General features: G+C 49.1%; 5 protein-coding genes across 5 annotated transcripts; 3 read left to right on the top strand and 2 right to left on the bottom strand.

Annotated features, from left to right (window-relative positions):
* The first annotated feature begins 718 nt into the window (after positions 1-718).
* Positions 719-2975, top strand: F5B22DRAFT_592149 (alternative oxidase). Its single transcript, XM_047973896.1, has 2 exons — positions 719-2327; positions 2401-2975. Exons 1-2 carry the CDS (start codon positions 1399-1401, stop codon positions 2561-2563), a joined length of 1092 nt encoding a protein of 363 aa, XP_047834529.1. The 5' UTR covers positions 719-1398; the 3' UTR covers positions 2564-2975.
* A 62-nt stretch (positions 2976-3037) lies between these two features.
* On the bottom strand, positions 3038-5794 carry F5B22DRAFT_592148 (uncharacterized protein). Its single transcript, XM_047973895.1, has one exon. The coding sequence runs from the start codon at positions 5312-5314 to the stop codon at positions 3197-3199; it is 2118 nt and encodes a 705-aa protein (XP_047834528.1). The 5' UTR covers positions 5315-5794; the 3' UTR covers positions 3038-3196.
* F5B22DRAFT_592147 (uncharacterized protein) lies at positions 5795-7197 on the top strand. The gene is made up of 3 exons (XM_047973894.1): positions 5795-6453; positions 6673-7089; positions 7152-7197. The coding sequence occupies exons 1-2, from the start codon at positions 6382-6384 to the stop codon at positions 6865-6867; spliced, it is 267 nt and encodes an 88-aa protein (XP_047834527.1). The 5' UTR covers positions 5795-6381; the 3' UTR covers positions 6868-7089; positions 7152-7197.
* F5B22DRAFT_418386 (P-loop containing nucleoside triphosphate hydrolase protein) lies at positions 6657-8928 on the top strand. The gene is made up of 4 exons (XM_047971615.1): positions 6657-7089; positions 7152-7272; positions 7330-8316; positions 8379-8928. Exons 1-4 carry the CDS (start codon positions 7058-7060, stop codon positions 8640-8642), a joined length of 1404 nt encoding a protein of 467 aa, XP_047834526.1. The 5' UTR covers positions 6657-7057; the 3' UTR covers positions 8643-8928.
* Positions 8929-9464: 536 nt separating this feature from the next.
* Positions 9465-11021, bottom strand: F5B22DRAFT_418409 (H-hydrate dehydratase). The gene is made up of 5 exons (XM_047971616.1): positions 10802-11021; positions 10610-10707; positions 9828-10529; positions 9643-9749; positions 9465-9561 (listed from the first exon to the last, which is right to left on the bottom strand). Exons 1-5 carry the CDS (start codon positions 10896-10898, stop codon positions 9558-9560), a joined length of 1008 nt encoding a protein of 335 aa, XP_047834525.1. The 5' UTR covers positions 10899-11021; the 3' UTR covers positions 9465-9557.
* Positions 11022-14435: the final 3414 nt, after the last annotated feature.

Genomic DNA, 14435 nt, shown 5'->3' with positions numbered 1-14435 from the left:
GCGTAAATTGTGGCTTGCTGATTTGAATTCATATAGGACAACCTGACCATTGGGCTACCGGGCTCGAAATCTCAGACGAAGAAGACATGCTTTTGCGCGCGTTGGAGATTGAACCATTACTGGCCCTTATAAACCATGGCCACCAGTTTGGGGTTATTCCAAGGTGAACCTGGCAGTTGAACTTGCTATGCTGGTGAAGATATCATGGTTAGCGTATCAGGATGCAGTCAATAAAGTACTTGCTATGTAAATTATGCATTAGTCATGACACAGCCTTGCGGCTCGCTGTGGGGAGTTGAAATGTAGGAAGCTGCTAAGAAAGTTAGCTACTCCATGCGCGGTCTTTTTTTTTTCAGTTCGTTTCTGGTACTTGAAGTGGGCGAGAGGCGGAAGAGGTGATGCGGAAGAAGAGCGGACATCCCGCAAACACTCGATACCTGTTAGATCCATACGCCTTTTACATCATAAGTGTATCTGCTAGCTGCATAAAGAAAACAGAATTCGGATCAATATTGACTTATGGGGTTAGAGGGTGACAGCTGATCGTAAAAAGGACCCAAAAAGCGCGAAAATGCAACGGAACTGTCGCCCTTATCACGGCCCTGAAATTTCCGACGTGCCAAGGCGCTGTAAGCAATTCGAGGCAATTTTCAGCACCACCTGACTAGCAATTGCCCTAGCCTGCTCTCGCCTGCTAAATCAGTACTCTAGGCATTGGCCGAAACTTGCTCCATCTCCAAATCCCGTGCTTCTCATTCGCCTAGACCCTGGGTTTGGCGGGTTTGGATCGGTGACTCAACCAGACTTGCGGGTCCAGCATGAAAGCGCCGTGTCTGCGCCGCACGTGTGAGCAAATCTACCTCTAGACTACCTCCTAACTAAGTCCACGGTAATTGCAGGACTACACGCAAAGAACCCGAGATTTTGGTATCCCTCGGGGTCGGGATCGGGCACCAGACGGCCTTGGCGATCGCATAGATCGTGTCCCGGGTTCCTCCCTTTGACTGGTTCATTGCTGTACGAGGTGCATCTACATGTCATCCCGCACCACAGCCAGCACTGTTTAGTCAATGGTCAATGGTCAATGGCCCAGCCAGAACCAGCCATGGCGGCGGAAATAGGATTTCTTTGTCTCCTCGGTCCTGGGCGCCATCTGCAAGTCAGAGCCACACGTCATCTTGTCTGTCAGCGCCCCGTCCGAGTCAGGACGCCGGGAAGGGTAGCAATAGCTAGGTAGCTAAAGAAATAAATATAAGCAAAGCCTGAGGCACGGCTTACCCTTCTCTTCTGGCTTACCAGACCACAGACATCTGCAATATAATCAACAATTGTATACATTACCTACTTTATAGAATTTATTAATTCACCTTCGTTAGACGCCACGGCTTGATCTCCTCCATGCTATCCACTCGAGCACACACAACAAGGCTTTGCTCGCCAAAGCAAGCTGCTCAGCTTTCTCGAGCTATAGTACCGCTCCTAACAACGTCAAACTCGACATTGGGTAGTCCAGTTGGCATCCGTCTTGCATTCGTACCTGCTTCACAAAACCTCCATCACCAACATGGCAGCACGAGAGCCTTCTCAACAACACCCGCAAATCATATGCGTGACTTCTTCCCAGCTAAGGAGACAGAACACATCCGAGAAACATTGCCCGCATGGCCGCACCACGGTTACACCGAGAAGGAAATGTTAGAGGTGGTGCCGGCACATCGTAAGCCAGAGACTTGGGGTGATTATTTCGCCTGGAAATTCATGCGTTTCTGTCGATGGGGAATGGATACCGCCACAGGTATGCGCGGCGAGCAGAAGGTCGACAAGGCAAACCCCACAACCGCAACCCACGCCATAAAACCCTTGACAGAATCGCAGTGGATGATCCGCTTCCTGTTCCTCGAGTCTATTGCCGGCGTGCCGGGCATGGTAGCTGGTATGCTGCGCCATCTCCACAGTCTTCGAAGACTGAAGCGCGACAACGGGTGGATCGAGACGCTGCTCGAGGAAAGCTACAATGAACGCATGCATCTACTGACGTTCATGAAGATGTGCGAGCCGGGCTGGTTCATGAAACTCATGATCCTCGGCGCACAGGGCGTTTATTTCAATGGCATGATGCTCTCGTATCTGATCTCGCCTAAGATCACGCACCGCTTCGTCGGATACCTGGAAGAAGAAGCCGTGCACACGTACACGATGGCCATCAAGCAGATTGACGACGGTCACCTGCCGAAGTGGTCGTCGTCGGACTTTGTCGTCCCTGACATTGCTGTCAAGTACTGGCATATGCCCGAGGGCAAGCGAACAATGCGAGACTTGATCATGTAGTACGTTTATCTCGAACGGACCTCTCACCCTTTTTTTTTTATTAAAAAAATAGTTACTAACTTTGACGTGTAGTGTCAGGGCAGACGAAGCTTGCCACCGCGGAGTAAACCACACGCTGAGCAACCTCGACCAGAAAGAAGACCCGAACCCCTTCGTCAGTGACTACAAGGGCGACAGAGCCCCTCCTAGGCCCATCCTGAAAGGCGAGGGATACGAGCGCTCCGAGGTTATGTAATCGGCTCAAGTACCAGACACCTACACAACCCTGACATAACACTGCCCGACTGGCAAGATCTTTCCTTTTCTTCTGTTTCAATCATTTTATCATTGGCATTATATCCAGCTGTACAATATGCATTACCGCGGCGTTTAAACGGAACGGGCAGCATTTTTCAAAAATTTTAAAAAGGAGTAAAAAACAGGCTTATATTTGATTTCGATACCCCTATATACTATACTATATATCGCTATGTTACGCGCTAGATGGATGGCTAGAGATATACCAGGTCAGAGGAGAACATTTCGGATCGGTGTTCCTTTTTTTAAATGTAGAGGGACGGATAGATCTGTTTGTTCTCCGTCGTTACAGAAATAGAATAGAACAATCTCTCTTCCTTGTTTGATAATTCTCAATTCTCAATAATTGCGTATAATCAGTGTCCGTTTGTAATATCAATGCTCACTTGAAGTAGGTACGTTGGTTAATTCCTGGGTATATATCATCAGCAGGTATGTACGTTGCTTATGGTGCTATTAATACAGGTTTGTACAATGATTGACCATTCCTTATAAACTTATCAAAACTAGTTAAGCCTTGCTATATCCAGAATGAGCAAGTTTGAAATATATGGAATGCGCGACCGAGTCCTCACTGACGCTGCGCCTTGAACTCAACAAACTCGCTAATCCTACAATCACAAGCGGGCGTACCATACGCCATCTTACCCACGATCAGCCCTCCACAAACCACCAACCCCACGCCTTCAGCAACCGTATCGTCGTACAATAATCCAGGGATCCGATACATCTCTGCCGCGGCGGTAGCAGACGGAGGGTCCCAGACCGTAGCCCTGAAGAGAAAGTCCCGCGAGCACCCTTTGCATTTTACGGCTGCTAGGCCTTCGAGCTTCGTCTTGTACCACTGCGCCTCTTCGGACGCGGCTTTGATCCTGGATAGCGACGACTGCTTCTCCGGAAGCCCGAGACCGAGCAGCGAGAGCAGTTTATTGGAGACCGCCAGCATTTCAGACCGGGTTTCGCCCCTGAATGAGAGATAACTGAGGCGCTCGACGAGTTTGCGGATAGGCTCCAGGTCTACGGGTTGAAGTTTTTCATTATCCACGCCGATTGTTGTCGACGGGGTTGAAAAGACGCCCTTTGCGGCGGCCGTGGGGAAAATGCGGGATATGGTGTCGTGGAAAGTCTTCGCGCATGGCCCGCTCACGTCTACGATCTTCCTGGCGATTTTGTAGAAGACGGATTCCGCACTGCCGAAGAAATCGTAGTGTTCGAAGCTTTGCATTGCGCCGATGGATTCTAGTTTGGGCTCGATCTTATCCCCGCGGATGATGGTCGGGTACTTGGGTAGTTGGCGACATATGCCGTAGTCCCATACGTGGTGTGATATTCTTGAGTGTCCGCGGAGCCACGGGGCTCTTGAGTCCGTTTCCTCGGCGTCGAGGGGGAGGAACAGCAGTGGTGAATAGTCCCCGCTCTTGAGAGCATCCCAACATAACGCTCGATACGACTCGAATGTATCGTCTGAGAGGATAGTACTGATCTTGACTTCGTCCTGGTGCAGATTGAGTAGGAATCTAAGACTGAAGAAGTAATCGCGATGGTCGCGGCATGTCTTCTGGCCGATGATGAACATGGCTGCGCCGAGCGTGCGAAATCTGGGGTCCTGCTGCTTCCACGTCTGTTGATCGTCCCAGCAGGCTCGCCTCGACCATCGGAATCCTTTTGCCTGGGCGAGTTCGTTGAATCGGTTCTGCCCGAGTCTGCTGATGTATTTCCCTAGGTTCGCCCCTGCAATATCACATAACTCTGCAGCGGGCTCGTCGAATATGTCGTAGTATCGGGATAGAATCATGGCCTTTTTGCTCTGTATATACTCGAGCACGACCCACATGCGTTCGAAATAGGTCGAATTCGTCAACTCTGCAATGCTCTCTAGGAAACTACTGTAGCCCGACGGCTCCAGCACATTACTAAGGTGCGATAGCGAGACATCATGGAGATGCATAACCATGTGATCAGGATAAGAATAAATACTCGGAAGTTGTAACAGGAGCTGCTGCTGTGTGGTAGTTTGCCACTGCGGTACGCTTATGTAGTCGTGCCAGACTTCTACACGGCCGTAGCGCTTGGTGAGCGCGAGGAGTGATCTTATAGGAACTTGGTAACCGAGTCTTGTTGCATTGGGCGTTGGTTCCCTAGCTACCTGGGCTTGCGATACTCCCTCGTGCCAGACGTGGGAGATGGGGATGTACTTGATCCTTTTCGCTTTCAAGCACTTGAAATGCCGATTGAAAACTCGGATCGGGTGGGGAGCTAGGGGTAACTGCGTGATATCGCTCGTATCCTCACCGAGTTCCTCCGACGTCTCGAAGGTGATTGTCCGAATTGGCGGTTCTTCTCTATCAGCGAAGTCTTGGTGGCACACAGCACAGGGTGAATCCAGACCCGACTTCCATATATGCGACAGGTACCTCGATTGGGCGACCTGTTGGCGCGCAGAGCCTAGATAGATGGTGATGGTCGGCTCTTGTGTTGAGGGCTTGGATTCGTCTGTGATTGTGACCTCAGGTTCATCGGAAAGATAGATTGGCGAGCAGGCTCTTGTGCCTGAGCCTAGACCGCTGTCCTGATGCTTAAGAGAGGTATTGCCAACCTGGGAGCTTTGAGAGAGGTCATCGTATCCAGAATCTGTTCGACGACGCTTCGGTCGCGGTTCTTTGTCCTCTTCAATTGTTAGTCTGCTCATATCCTCAGCGCCTCAGCTAGTCATGAGACTCTAGATGAATTGGGCCTTTATAAGTTATAGGCGATGGATGTTTGATAGGGACTGTGAGCCCAGGAAGGGCAAGTGAAACCGGCATATAAGATGAACCAACGACTGAGACTCAATGAATGATGACAATTCTCTTGTTTGATACGGCTCAATTACGAGATGCCTTAGTATCTGTGAACAAATTACAGATCCAACGAAAGCGCTCCCAAACTCAATTTCTAATATTCGGTTAAGATGGCGAGGCGATTCTCAACTGCTGTTGGTGTATATAATCTCACTGATATATCATTGATATCGACGCTTCCTCAGGGCGACTCGGGCAGCACGTATATCGCTCAACATATGACCAGGACATCGAAAATTGATGTTGTGAAGATGGGTTTATTTTACAAATACATTTTAAGGGCTACGTAGATCATAAAATGAATCAATTGCTAGATAGCTCTTATGCCTGCCAATTTGGACGAGGTTAGATAGCTCTAATGTACCGTGCGCATAGCAGCCATTTACCGGTACAATAACTGTATCAGACACTGTGCATCGACTAGGAAGAAGGTGAGATGAGGAGGGTGGGGCCTGAGTTGAGCGGATTTGTTGAAGGACGAAGCAATTCTCAATTCTCACTGCTTGCGACTTGTTCGGGACTAGCGCTTCCATTTCTCCCTCAGCACCACTTGCACTAAGGACCTACCTAGCCGTAGCAAATATTAGCAGACTTCAACAGCAGTGTACTACAGTGACCGAACAGAAGGCCTACAGTACCTGGCGTCACCACTGTAGACAACTGTAGGGCACCCGGATCAACCTTGGTAGCTCTCCTCGCCCTAGATCCGATCTGGTCCGTGCACGACCCGTTTCTGTCCGTTCTGCCGCTCGCTTTTCTGGCCGCTCTCATCAGTCAGTCTCTTCCTTCCTCTGGAAAAAGTCTCCATTACCAAACCCCCAAACCAACCAACGTCCTCCCATCTCCTCTCCTTCAATTGCAATCCCCTTGCAATTGATTTCCCCTTAATTCCGAGGACTTGACATCCCTCTCTAATATGTTCCGCAACGCCCTCCGCCAGTCCTCGCGCGCCGTGAGCGCTCTCTCTGCCAGCGGCAGAGTCGCTGCTGTAGGTCGACCCGAAAGCCATCTGTCTCCATCTCCATGCCATCGATAGCCGCATGCAATTGCGCTCCGTCCATTTACAATGCATATCCGACACTCAATTGGGCGTGCAACTTCCGTTGTCCATGTCGCCGGAGAGCTTGCATAGCTGGCAAGAGCTTGGGGGGGTGTGGTGCTGTAGCTCTCGGACACTTTCGGCTAACCCTGGTTTTTTTTCTCGCAGACACGAAATGCCGCACCCGCCGCCATTAACTTCCAGGCCCGGACCTACGCCGACAAGGCCACACCCACCGAGGTGTCCTCCATCCTAGAGCAGAGAATTCGAGGTGTTGCCGAGGAGTCCAACCTCGCTGAGACTGGCCGTGTCTTGTCTGTCGGGTATGTGGATCCACCAGGGCGAGATTTTCCGTCAACGTGACATCCGAGCTACAAACGTCAACATCACCTCCACACGCCGATAAGCCGCAACCACAATGCCGGCCGAAGGCGCATTCGCCTTCCTACGCTGAACATTACCGCCACGGCTATTATGTTACGTTCAATCATTGAGGGATATTTTATCACTAACACGGGAGTCTAACAGTGATGGTATTGCCCGTGTACACGGTATGGCCAATGTCCAGGCCGAGGAGCTGGTCGAGTAAGTTTGTCTTTTTTCCTTTCTTTGTATTTTAGAGATCAAAAGCGTCTAACTTTCCATAGGTTCGCTTCCGGTGTCAAGGGAATGTGCATGAACTTGGAGGCTGGCCAAGTCGGTGTTGTGCTTTTCGGTTCTGATCGTCTTGTCAAGGAAGGTGAGGTTGTCAAGCGTACCGGTGAAATCGTGAGTAGCTCCTCATACATGGCATCCATTTACACATCTAATTATCCGAAATCGTAGGTTGATGTGCCCGTCGGCGAGGAGCTTCTCGGACGTGTCATCGATGCCCTCGGTAACCCCATCGACGGCAAGGGACCTATCAAGACCAAGGAGAGACGTCGTGCTCAATTGAAGGCTCCTGGTATCCTGCCCCGTCAGTCCGTCAACCAGCCTGTACAGACTGGTCTTAAGTCTGTCGATGCTATGGTTCCCATTGGCCGTGGCCAGCGTGAGCTTATCATTGGTGACCGTCAGACTGGAAAGACCGCTGTCGCTCTAGATGCCATGCTTAACCAGAAGCGATGGAACAGCTCCAACGACGAGACCAAGAAGCTTTACTGTGTCTACGTCGCCGTCGGTCAGAAGCGATCCACTGTTGCCCAGCTCGTCAAGACTCTTGAAGAGAACGATGCCATGAAGTACAGTATCGTCGTCGCTGCTACTGCTTCCGAGGCTGCTCCTCTTCAGTACCTTGCTCCCTTCACCGGTGCTAGTGTTGGAGAATGGTTCCGTGACAACGGAAAGCACTCCCTCGTCATCTACGACGATTTGTCCAAGCAGGCCGTTGCCTACCGTCAAATGTCCCTGCTGCTCCGTCGTCCTCCCGGACGTGAGGCTTACCCCGGTGATGTCTTCTACCTGCACTCCCGTCTCTTGGAGCGTGCTGCCAAGATGAACAGCAAGCTTGGTGGAGGTTCCATGACTGCCCTCCCCGTCATTGAGACCCAGGGTGGTGATGTCTCTGCTTACATTCCTACCAACGTCATTTCCATCACTGACGGCCAGATCTTCTTGGAGGCTGAGTTGTTCTACAAGGGTATCCGACCTGCCATCAACGTCGGTCTGTCCGTCTCTCGTGTCGGTTCCGCTGCTCAGCTTAAGGCCATGAAGCAAGTCGCTGGTTCCTTGAAGCTCTTCTTGGCCCAGTACCGTGAGGTCGCTGCCTTCGCCCAGTTCGGTTCTGATCTTGATGCTGCCACCAAGCAGACCTTGAACCGTGGTGAGCGTGTAAGTAGTCCAATTTGTTTTGCTTGATGATCGCTTCGTGATACTAATCATGTCGTCTATAGTTGACCGAGCTCTTGAAGCAAAAGCAATACAGCCCCATGGCTGTTAACGAGATGGTTCCTCTTATCTTCGCCGGTGTCAACGGTTACCTTGATAACGTCCCCGTTAACAAGATTCTTACATGGGAGGCCGATTTCCTGTCTCACCTGAAGACCAACGAGTCCGAGCTCATGGCTACTATTGACAAGGAGGGCTCCATCAGCAAAGACCTTGAGGCCAAGTTACGGGATGTTGTCACAAGCTTCACCAAGAGCTTCCTGTCGTAAAGCACCTGATTTATATTAGAGAGGAGACTGGCGGAGGGGCTACTGTCTATACCTGAGGATCTTTAGTGGAATGATCTTGTTTTGTTAGAGGCGGCGAATGCTGGATGGTGCTGAATACCGAGGATCCGGGCTAGAAGTGGATAGATTCCCAGTTCCAGCCCTTGTAAATTAGAGCCAAAAACTCAAAGAGCACCTGATTCCTTTTGTCTTGTTAAGTTGGATCATGAAAAAAAGTGTTAAACTGTGTCTTGCTGCCTGATTGCCTGATTGTGTTCACTATTCGTCCATTCGTGCATACCTAGGTATGGTTTATATAGTTTGGTAAGCAATCAGGGAAAGAGGTAGTTGAGAACACTTGATTTGGTAACAAGTTGCTTTCCACGTATCCTCCTATATCTCTTATATTATCCGTGGACCTCTTTCTCTTCTTCATTATCCGCTTAACCCTACTACAACTATCAAGCTGTAGGATTAGCGTCAACAGTGCAGGTTTTTCTTTAACAGAATAGGACAGAATTGAGGTTGCTCAATTGACTACATAGATGTGGTTATAGGATAGAGATTATAAGCATTAGAGTCGTAAATAAGCTAGGTGTATACATAATGATGGGATTGCACGCTCATGGTTTGGTAAGCACGCCGGATTTTGAGAGAAACAGAGGATATTGGTATTGATTAATACCTCTAGTGCAATTTTTGATGGTTCTAACCTATACCATACTCTTCTCATAACGTTTCATTACGCATTAATCAATCCATGAGGCCATGGCCATCGTGCTAAGTCTCTCTATGATACTAGATATTCGTATCTTGTATCACAAATTCATCTTGGTATTCAAAGAGCTATAAATCATCCGGCGGCCATTGCGTCAATGATCTACGACAAATTCTCAGAGATGTGAGGCGTTTTGTGTTCTAACTACAATATGTTCGTTAGCAATTATCCATGTCCTCGAAGAATACACTACGGTTAGAAGGAAAGTAGGCCAAACCAACATACCTCGTCGACTCGCCGAAGATATTCATGAAGGCAACGTGAACCTGCTCCGTTAAGTCGCTCGCTTGTAGACTCCGGCCATGCTTCTCGAAAGCAAGACGGGAGCATTCCTACACATCAAGTCAGCCCTCAGCACTTCGAAAGAAACACCTCTTTTCCTGACATCAACCGCGGGACACACAACTCACCCTTGTGATACAAGCACCACCAAATGCCGCAAGACCCAACGTCTCCGCCTCCTTCAGCCGACCACCATGGTCCCAGAGCCCATCCATATACGCCTTCCGCCAAGCAAGGAACGTAGCAATGCTACCAGTAAGCGTATCGCCCTGACCGCCCGACCTCTTCAACCCGCCCATCAGATCGACCACGAGCGTCGTCTCGCCGTTGCTGATGAGATCCTTCCCGCCCTTCTGCACTATCGTGACTCCACCGAGTGCCTTCGAAAGAGCCTCGACCTGCTTGGCTTCCTCTGCCCCCTGACTGCCTCGGTCTTCCTTGTCCGGGAAGATGCCTTTCCAGAGGCGCCCGAACTCGACCACATTCGGAGTTAAGACGACCTCGCGCCATCCCATGACGATCTCGGGGGACTTGGTCACGATGGCGAGGGCGTCGGCGTCTAGGACCACGGGCATCTTGCGCTCGCGGGCAGCGGCTAACACGCGCGCGCAGATGTCGTGCATGAGGGGGTCGCGGCCGAGACCGGGCCCGATGACGAGCACGTGGAGCCGCGATAGCATGTCTATGATGCCGCCTGCGACTTGCTCTGGGTCCTCCTGCTTATCTGAGGACCCGGGAGAGGGGGATTGCCGCATCAGCGGGTGCACCATTAGGTTTGGGCTGTATGTCTTGATGACGGCGCCAGCGCCAGGTGTGCAGATGACGTGTGACTAGATAGATAGATGTTAATCGAATGAAGATTTGCGCACGCTTAGGACGAGGGAAGACATTGATATTGATATTCACTCACCATATCGCATCCTAACCGAGCACTTGCCATCGCAGAGAAGTACGGCGCCCCCGTGTAGTCTTCGCTGCCGCCGATGACGGCCACACGACCTAACTGACCTAGAAGCCCTCGTCAGCGGTTCAATTCCTCCATGCTATATATCTCTCGATATTGCGATCATAAGACATCTCAAACAGATGTAATCACACCAACCTTTGTGAAACTTCTCGAGCATGGGCGGCACCATCTGGCGCACCCTGTTCAAAACCTCTTTCGTCGTGGACGACATTTCGCTGGACCGGTTGGTCATCTGAGAGAGCTGCGATAAATCACGAATGGCGTCGCAAGGCAGCAAAAAAAAAAAAGGAAATGATATGAATTTCGAAGGATTGATTGAAATTAAGTAAAAATGAAAAGTCACAGGCTGTTGCTATCTCGGAATTATATTGGTATAATAAACTTGAATTGCTTAAATGGATATTTAGTTCATGACGGAGGTCAATGATGTCAAGGCTCGGGAAATGCGGAGCTACCTAGTTTCCCCCTTCGTACCGTACCTACAGTAGCGGAGGTTTAGGTAACATGAGGAGGGGCAGTGCCGGGAGGTTTTGTATCCAGCATTTAAACCTAACTAGTAAAAGAGGAATGAAGCATTTGATAAATTGAAACATTTTTATATATGAAGATATTGATTCATCGCTGCTTAAGGAGATAGATAGGGTGGTGTAAACAGTGGAAAGAACAAACAATATATTTGAGTGATGGGCTGCTTCATACACCATAGCCCTCACTCATCATGAACGCCAAGCCCTAGAGCAACCCCAAGTGAGAGAATCTTGTAGGAAAATTCAAAGATGGATGAGAGTTTCGCAGTCGAAGACTTATCTTCCCGCCTTTCCAGGATTTAACGCACTGAGTGCTTTTGTCGCTATCTGAATACACGCCTGCTACGAAATTGGTGGTCCATATCCTTTTGGCGAGAGACTTCGCGTATCGGCTTTGATTACTCGAGCGACCTACATAGTTCAACAGGGTGACTTCAGGGTGACTTCAGAACTCATGATCCTAGCTCTCTCACGAGTGAATTACGAACTGCCAAAGTACTGCTATCTTACTATCCAAACAATGGTATACTATTACCCTTAGGAGTCATCAGTGGGAGCTTTCGAGATGGCGAGCGACGAGTGACTTTTCCTTATTAACAAGTGAGTATCTACCTAGGTACTCAACACAGTGAGGAGGCAACATCAAAAGCATCAGGAAATCGCATCTCTTCATTGCCTTTCTGTCGATATATTTATAGTATCATTCACTCGTCTGTGTATTCCTTGCTTACGTGACTGTTGATTTCTTCTTGATATGCTCATATATTCACTGCGTGTCTGCCGCAGCACCAATTTAGACTGTGCCCCAATGATAGTCCCTTTACATGCTTCGGTGAGGACGTCGAGACATACATCGAATATGAAGCTTCCAGGCCTCGCTAATATGTGACATATTAACGTACTTTAGAGTTCAGAGGAGCTGGTCTAATTGAATATCTTAGGCGGTGGGTATTTGTTTATTTAAGACTATTCTCTACGTATGCCCTTGATCTATACTCATACAATGTAACCAATATGTTGTAACCGAAGATGCTCGTCTCGTAGAGGCCCGGGAACTACAATCGTTATCGTCAGGTCTGCTCCCGTGCCCATAGCATAGCCCTCGCAGCCTAGAAACAGCCCGGCCGCTTCCATACGCCATGTTGCAACGTCCACGTATGTCAACTGGGTGAGTCCAGGTACGACATGGTGGTGACATTACGTCTCATGGCGGCGATGGTCTTCTTTCCTTACGCCCGGCCTTTCATGCCAGTACTTTTATTGTGAGTTTTCTTGTAGCTGATCATATGAGGGAGCGAGACCGGCCTGTCACGGTGTGGGTGGACGTATTGTGTATCAATCAACGAGACAGAGAAGAACAGTCTCAACAAGTGTCGCTAATGACGGAAATCAGATCACAGTAAGCTAGCTTTCGAGCTAATTGGAAAATTATATGACCAAGCAGACTCGAATTCAATATCAGGCATACTAGAAGACAGGCAATGGAGGCGCCATATCACTGCTACCATCAATCTTTTTTTGAAAGGGAATTTGGGAGCAGGCTTTGGATAGATAGTGCAAGAGATTCTGAATGCACAGTCGGTCCACTTCTACTGTGGCGAATCTAGAATTATCTGGAATATAGGTACTCACTACTGTTTCTTCCATTTTTAAATGCCGTGAGGCGGACATAAGAAAACATTTCCCGAGAGCCATGATACAAGGTTCACGTCAAGGCTGGTCGTATGCCCATACACTATCTAGGTTATCAAGGTCCCACGAACCTCCACATTCTTAAACCCCGGGAGAAAGAGGGACCCGGATCCCTTTCAGACGTGCTCCGTGTATACAGGTCAAAGGCTTACTTCTGAGCCGAGAGACAAGGTATTTGGGACATTAGGCATTTTGCCTAGAAGTGTTCAGTACCACCTCCTTAGCGAGCGTTTTCCGTCCATAGGCCTAAATGACCACCTGAAGAAGTATGTGAATATAGAAGGCGTAGAACCTGAAGAGAGGCGGGTGATATTGCAAGATAAGTACGCTTCTCTGATGGGAAGGACGTAGCTTTTTCGTCACAGAAGGTGGGCTCATGGGCATTGGTTCGGGCTTCATGTAGCGCAGAGACGCTATCTGTGTACCTCTGGGTTGCAAGACACCAATCATTATACGGAGGAGAGGGAAGATGAAGAATACCGCTTGGTTGGCGACGCCTACGTTGATGGCTACATGGACGGGGAGGTAGTTAGGGAATGGAAAGATGGCGAACGGGGATTGGAATACTACGTACTACACTAAAAGTTTAGATCAAAGAGCATCTGTTTCTTTTACCATATGATTTCCATTCTCAACCTTAACATCCTTTCTCGGCGGCGGAATGTGTCAGCGTGCTTACGGACTTCATCGTCCCAGGAAGTCAAAGAAACACTGAAATCATCTGCTTTCACCAGTACAGAAATTTGGTGTGTCTAATGAGCAGCATGTATCAGTTTTAAACAATGATAAACGTCTTATAGACACCGAATAACACATTGTATTATGTCTGATTTCCTATAGATTTCGACAAGTTCAAGCACAAGAACAATGCCGTTGTTTGGGCACATGCTTTATAGATGGTGAGTTGGAGAAGGATAGCCACGTGAAAAGTCTGATTTCATATTTCATGAGCTGCCAAATGCTGTACTTACGTTATGCCACAAGGTACAATGCAATGTGTATGCCGTACCTAGAAGCAGGTGCTAGGTTAGTGAAGGCAGGGATACCAATATCACACCTACCGGCAACTACTCAATATCAGACTCACGGATTTTGGGAGCTGCCATGGATCTTTGAAGTTCTAGGGCTAGGAAGGGAGAGAATAGCTCGGACAACAATGCCAGATAGCCAGGGCCAGCGAATATGCTCAAAATAGTCTATCGGATATAATACGCGAAGGGACATCGTTGAGATACAATCGAAATCGTGAGAGGGCTCGACGCGTTCTATTGAGCTTATTGTTATGTGACTGGTGCGTTTGGTACATAGAAAACTGGTGTCTGCGCGTCTTGTCACCGCGTGTTGGTACCAACCCTGAGCCCGAGGCGGACAGGAACTGCTTACAATGGCTTGTAAGTGTTACGTTCAGCCTAGTGTTCCGCCTAACTATGTATGCCATTATTCGAAGAAGTGCTCTTGCTTCAATCGGTGGGCCGCTTGTCTCGCTTGTGTAAGCTCGATTGGCTCGTACAGATAAAGCAGGCTGCCGTGGATAAGACAAGATTGCCGTG

The sequence above is a fragment of the Xylaria bambusicola genome (assembly GCF_022495145.1).
Source record: "Xylaria bambusicola strain CBS 139988 unplaced genomic scaffold F5B22scaffold_5, whole genome shotgun sequence".
NCBI lineage: Eukaryota > Fungi > Ascomycota > Sordariomycetes > Xylariales > Xylariaceae > Xylaria > Xylaria bambusicola.
This window is presented reverse-complemented; position numbering and strand designations above follow the sequence as displayed.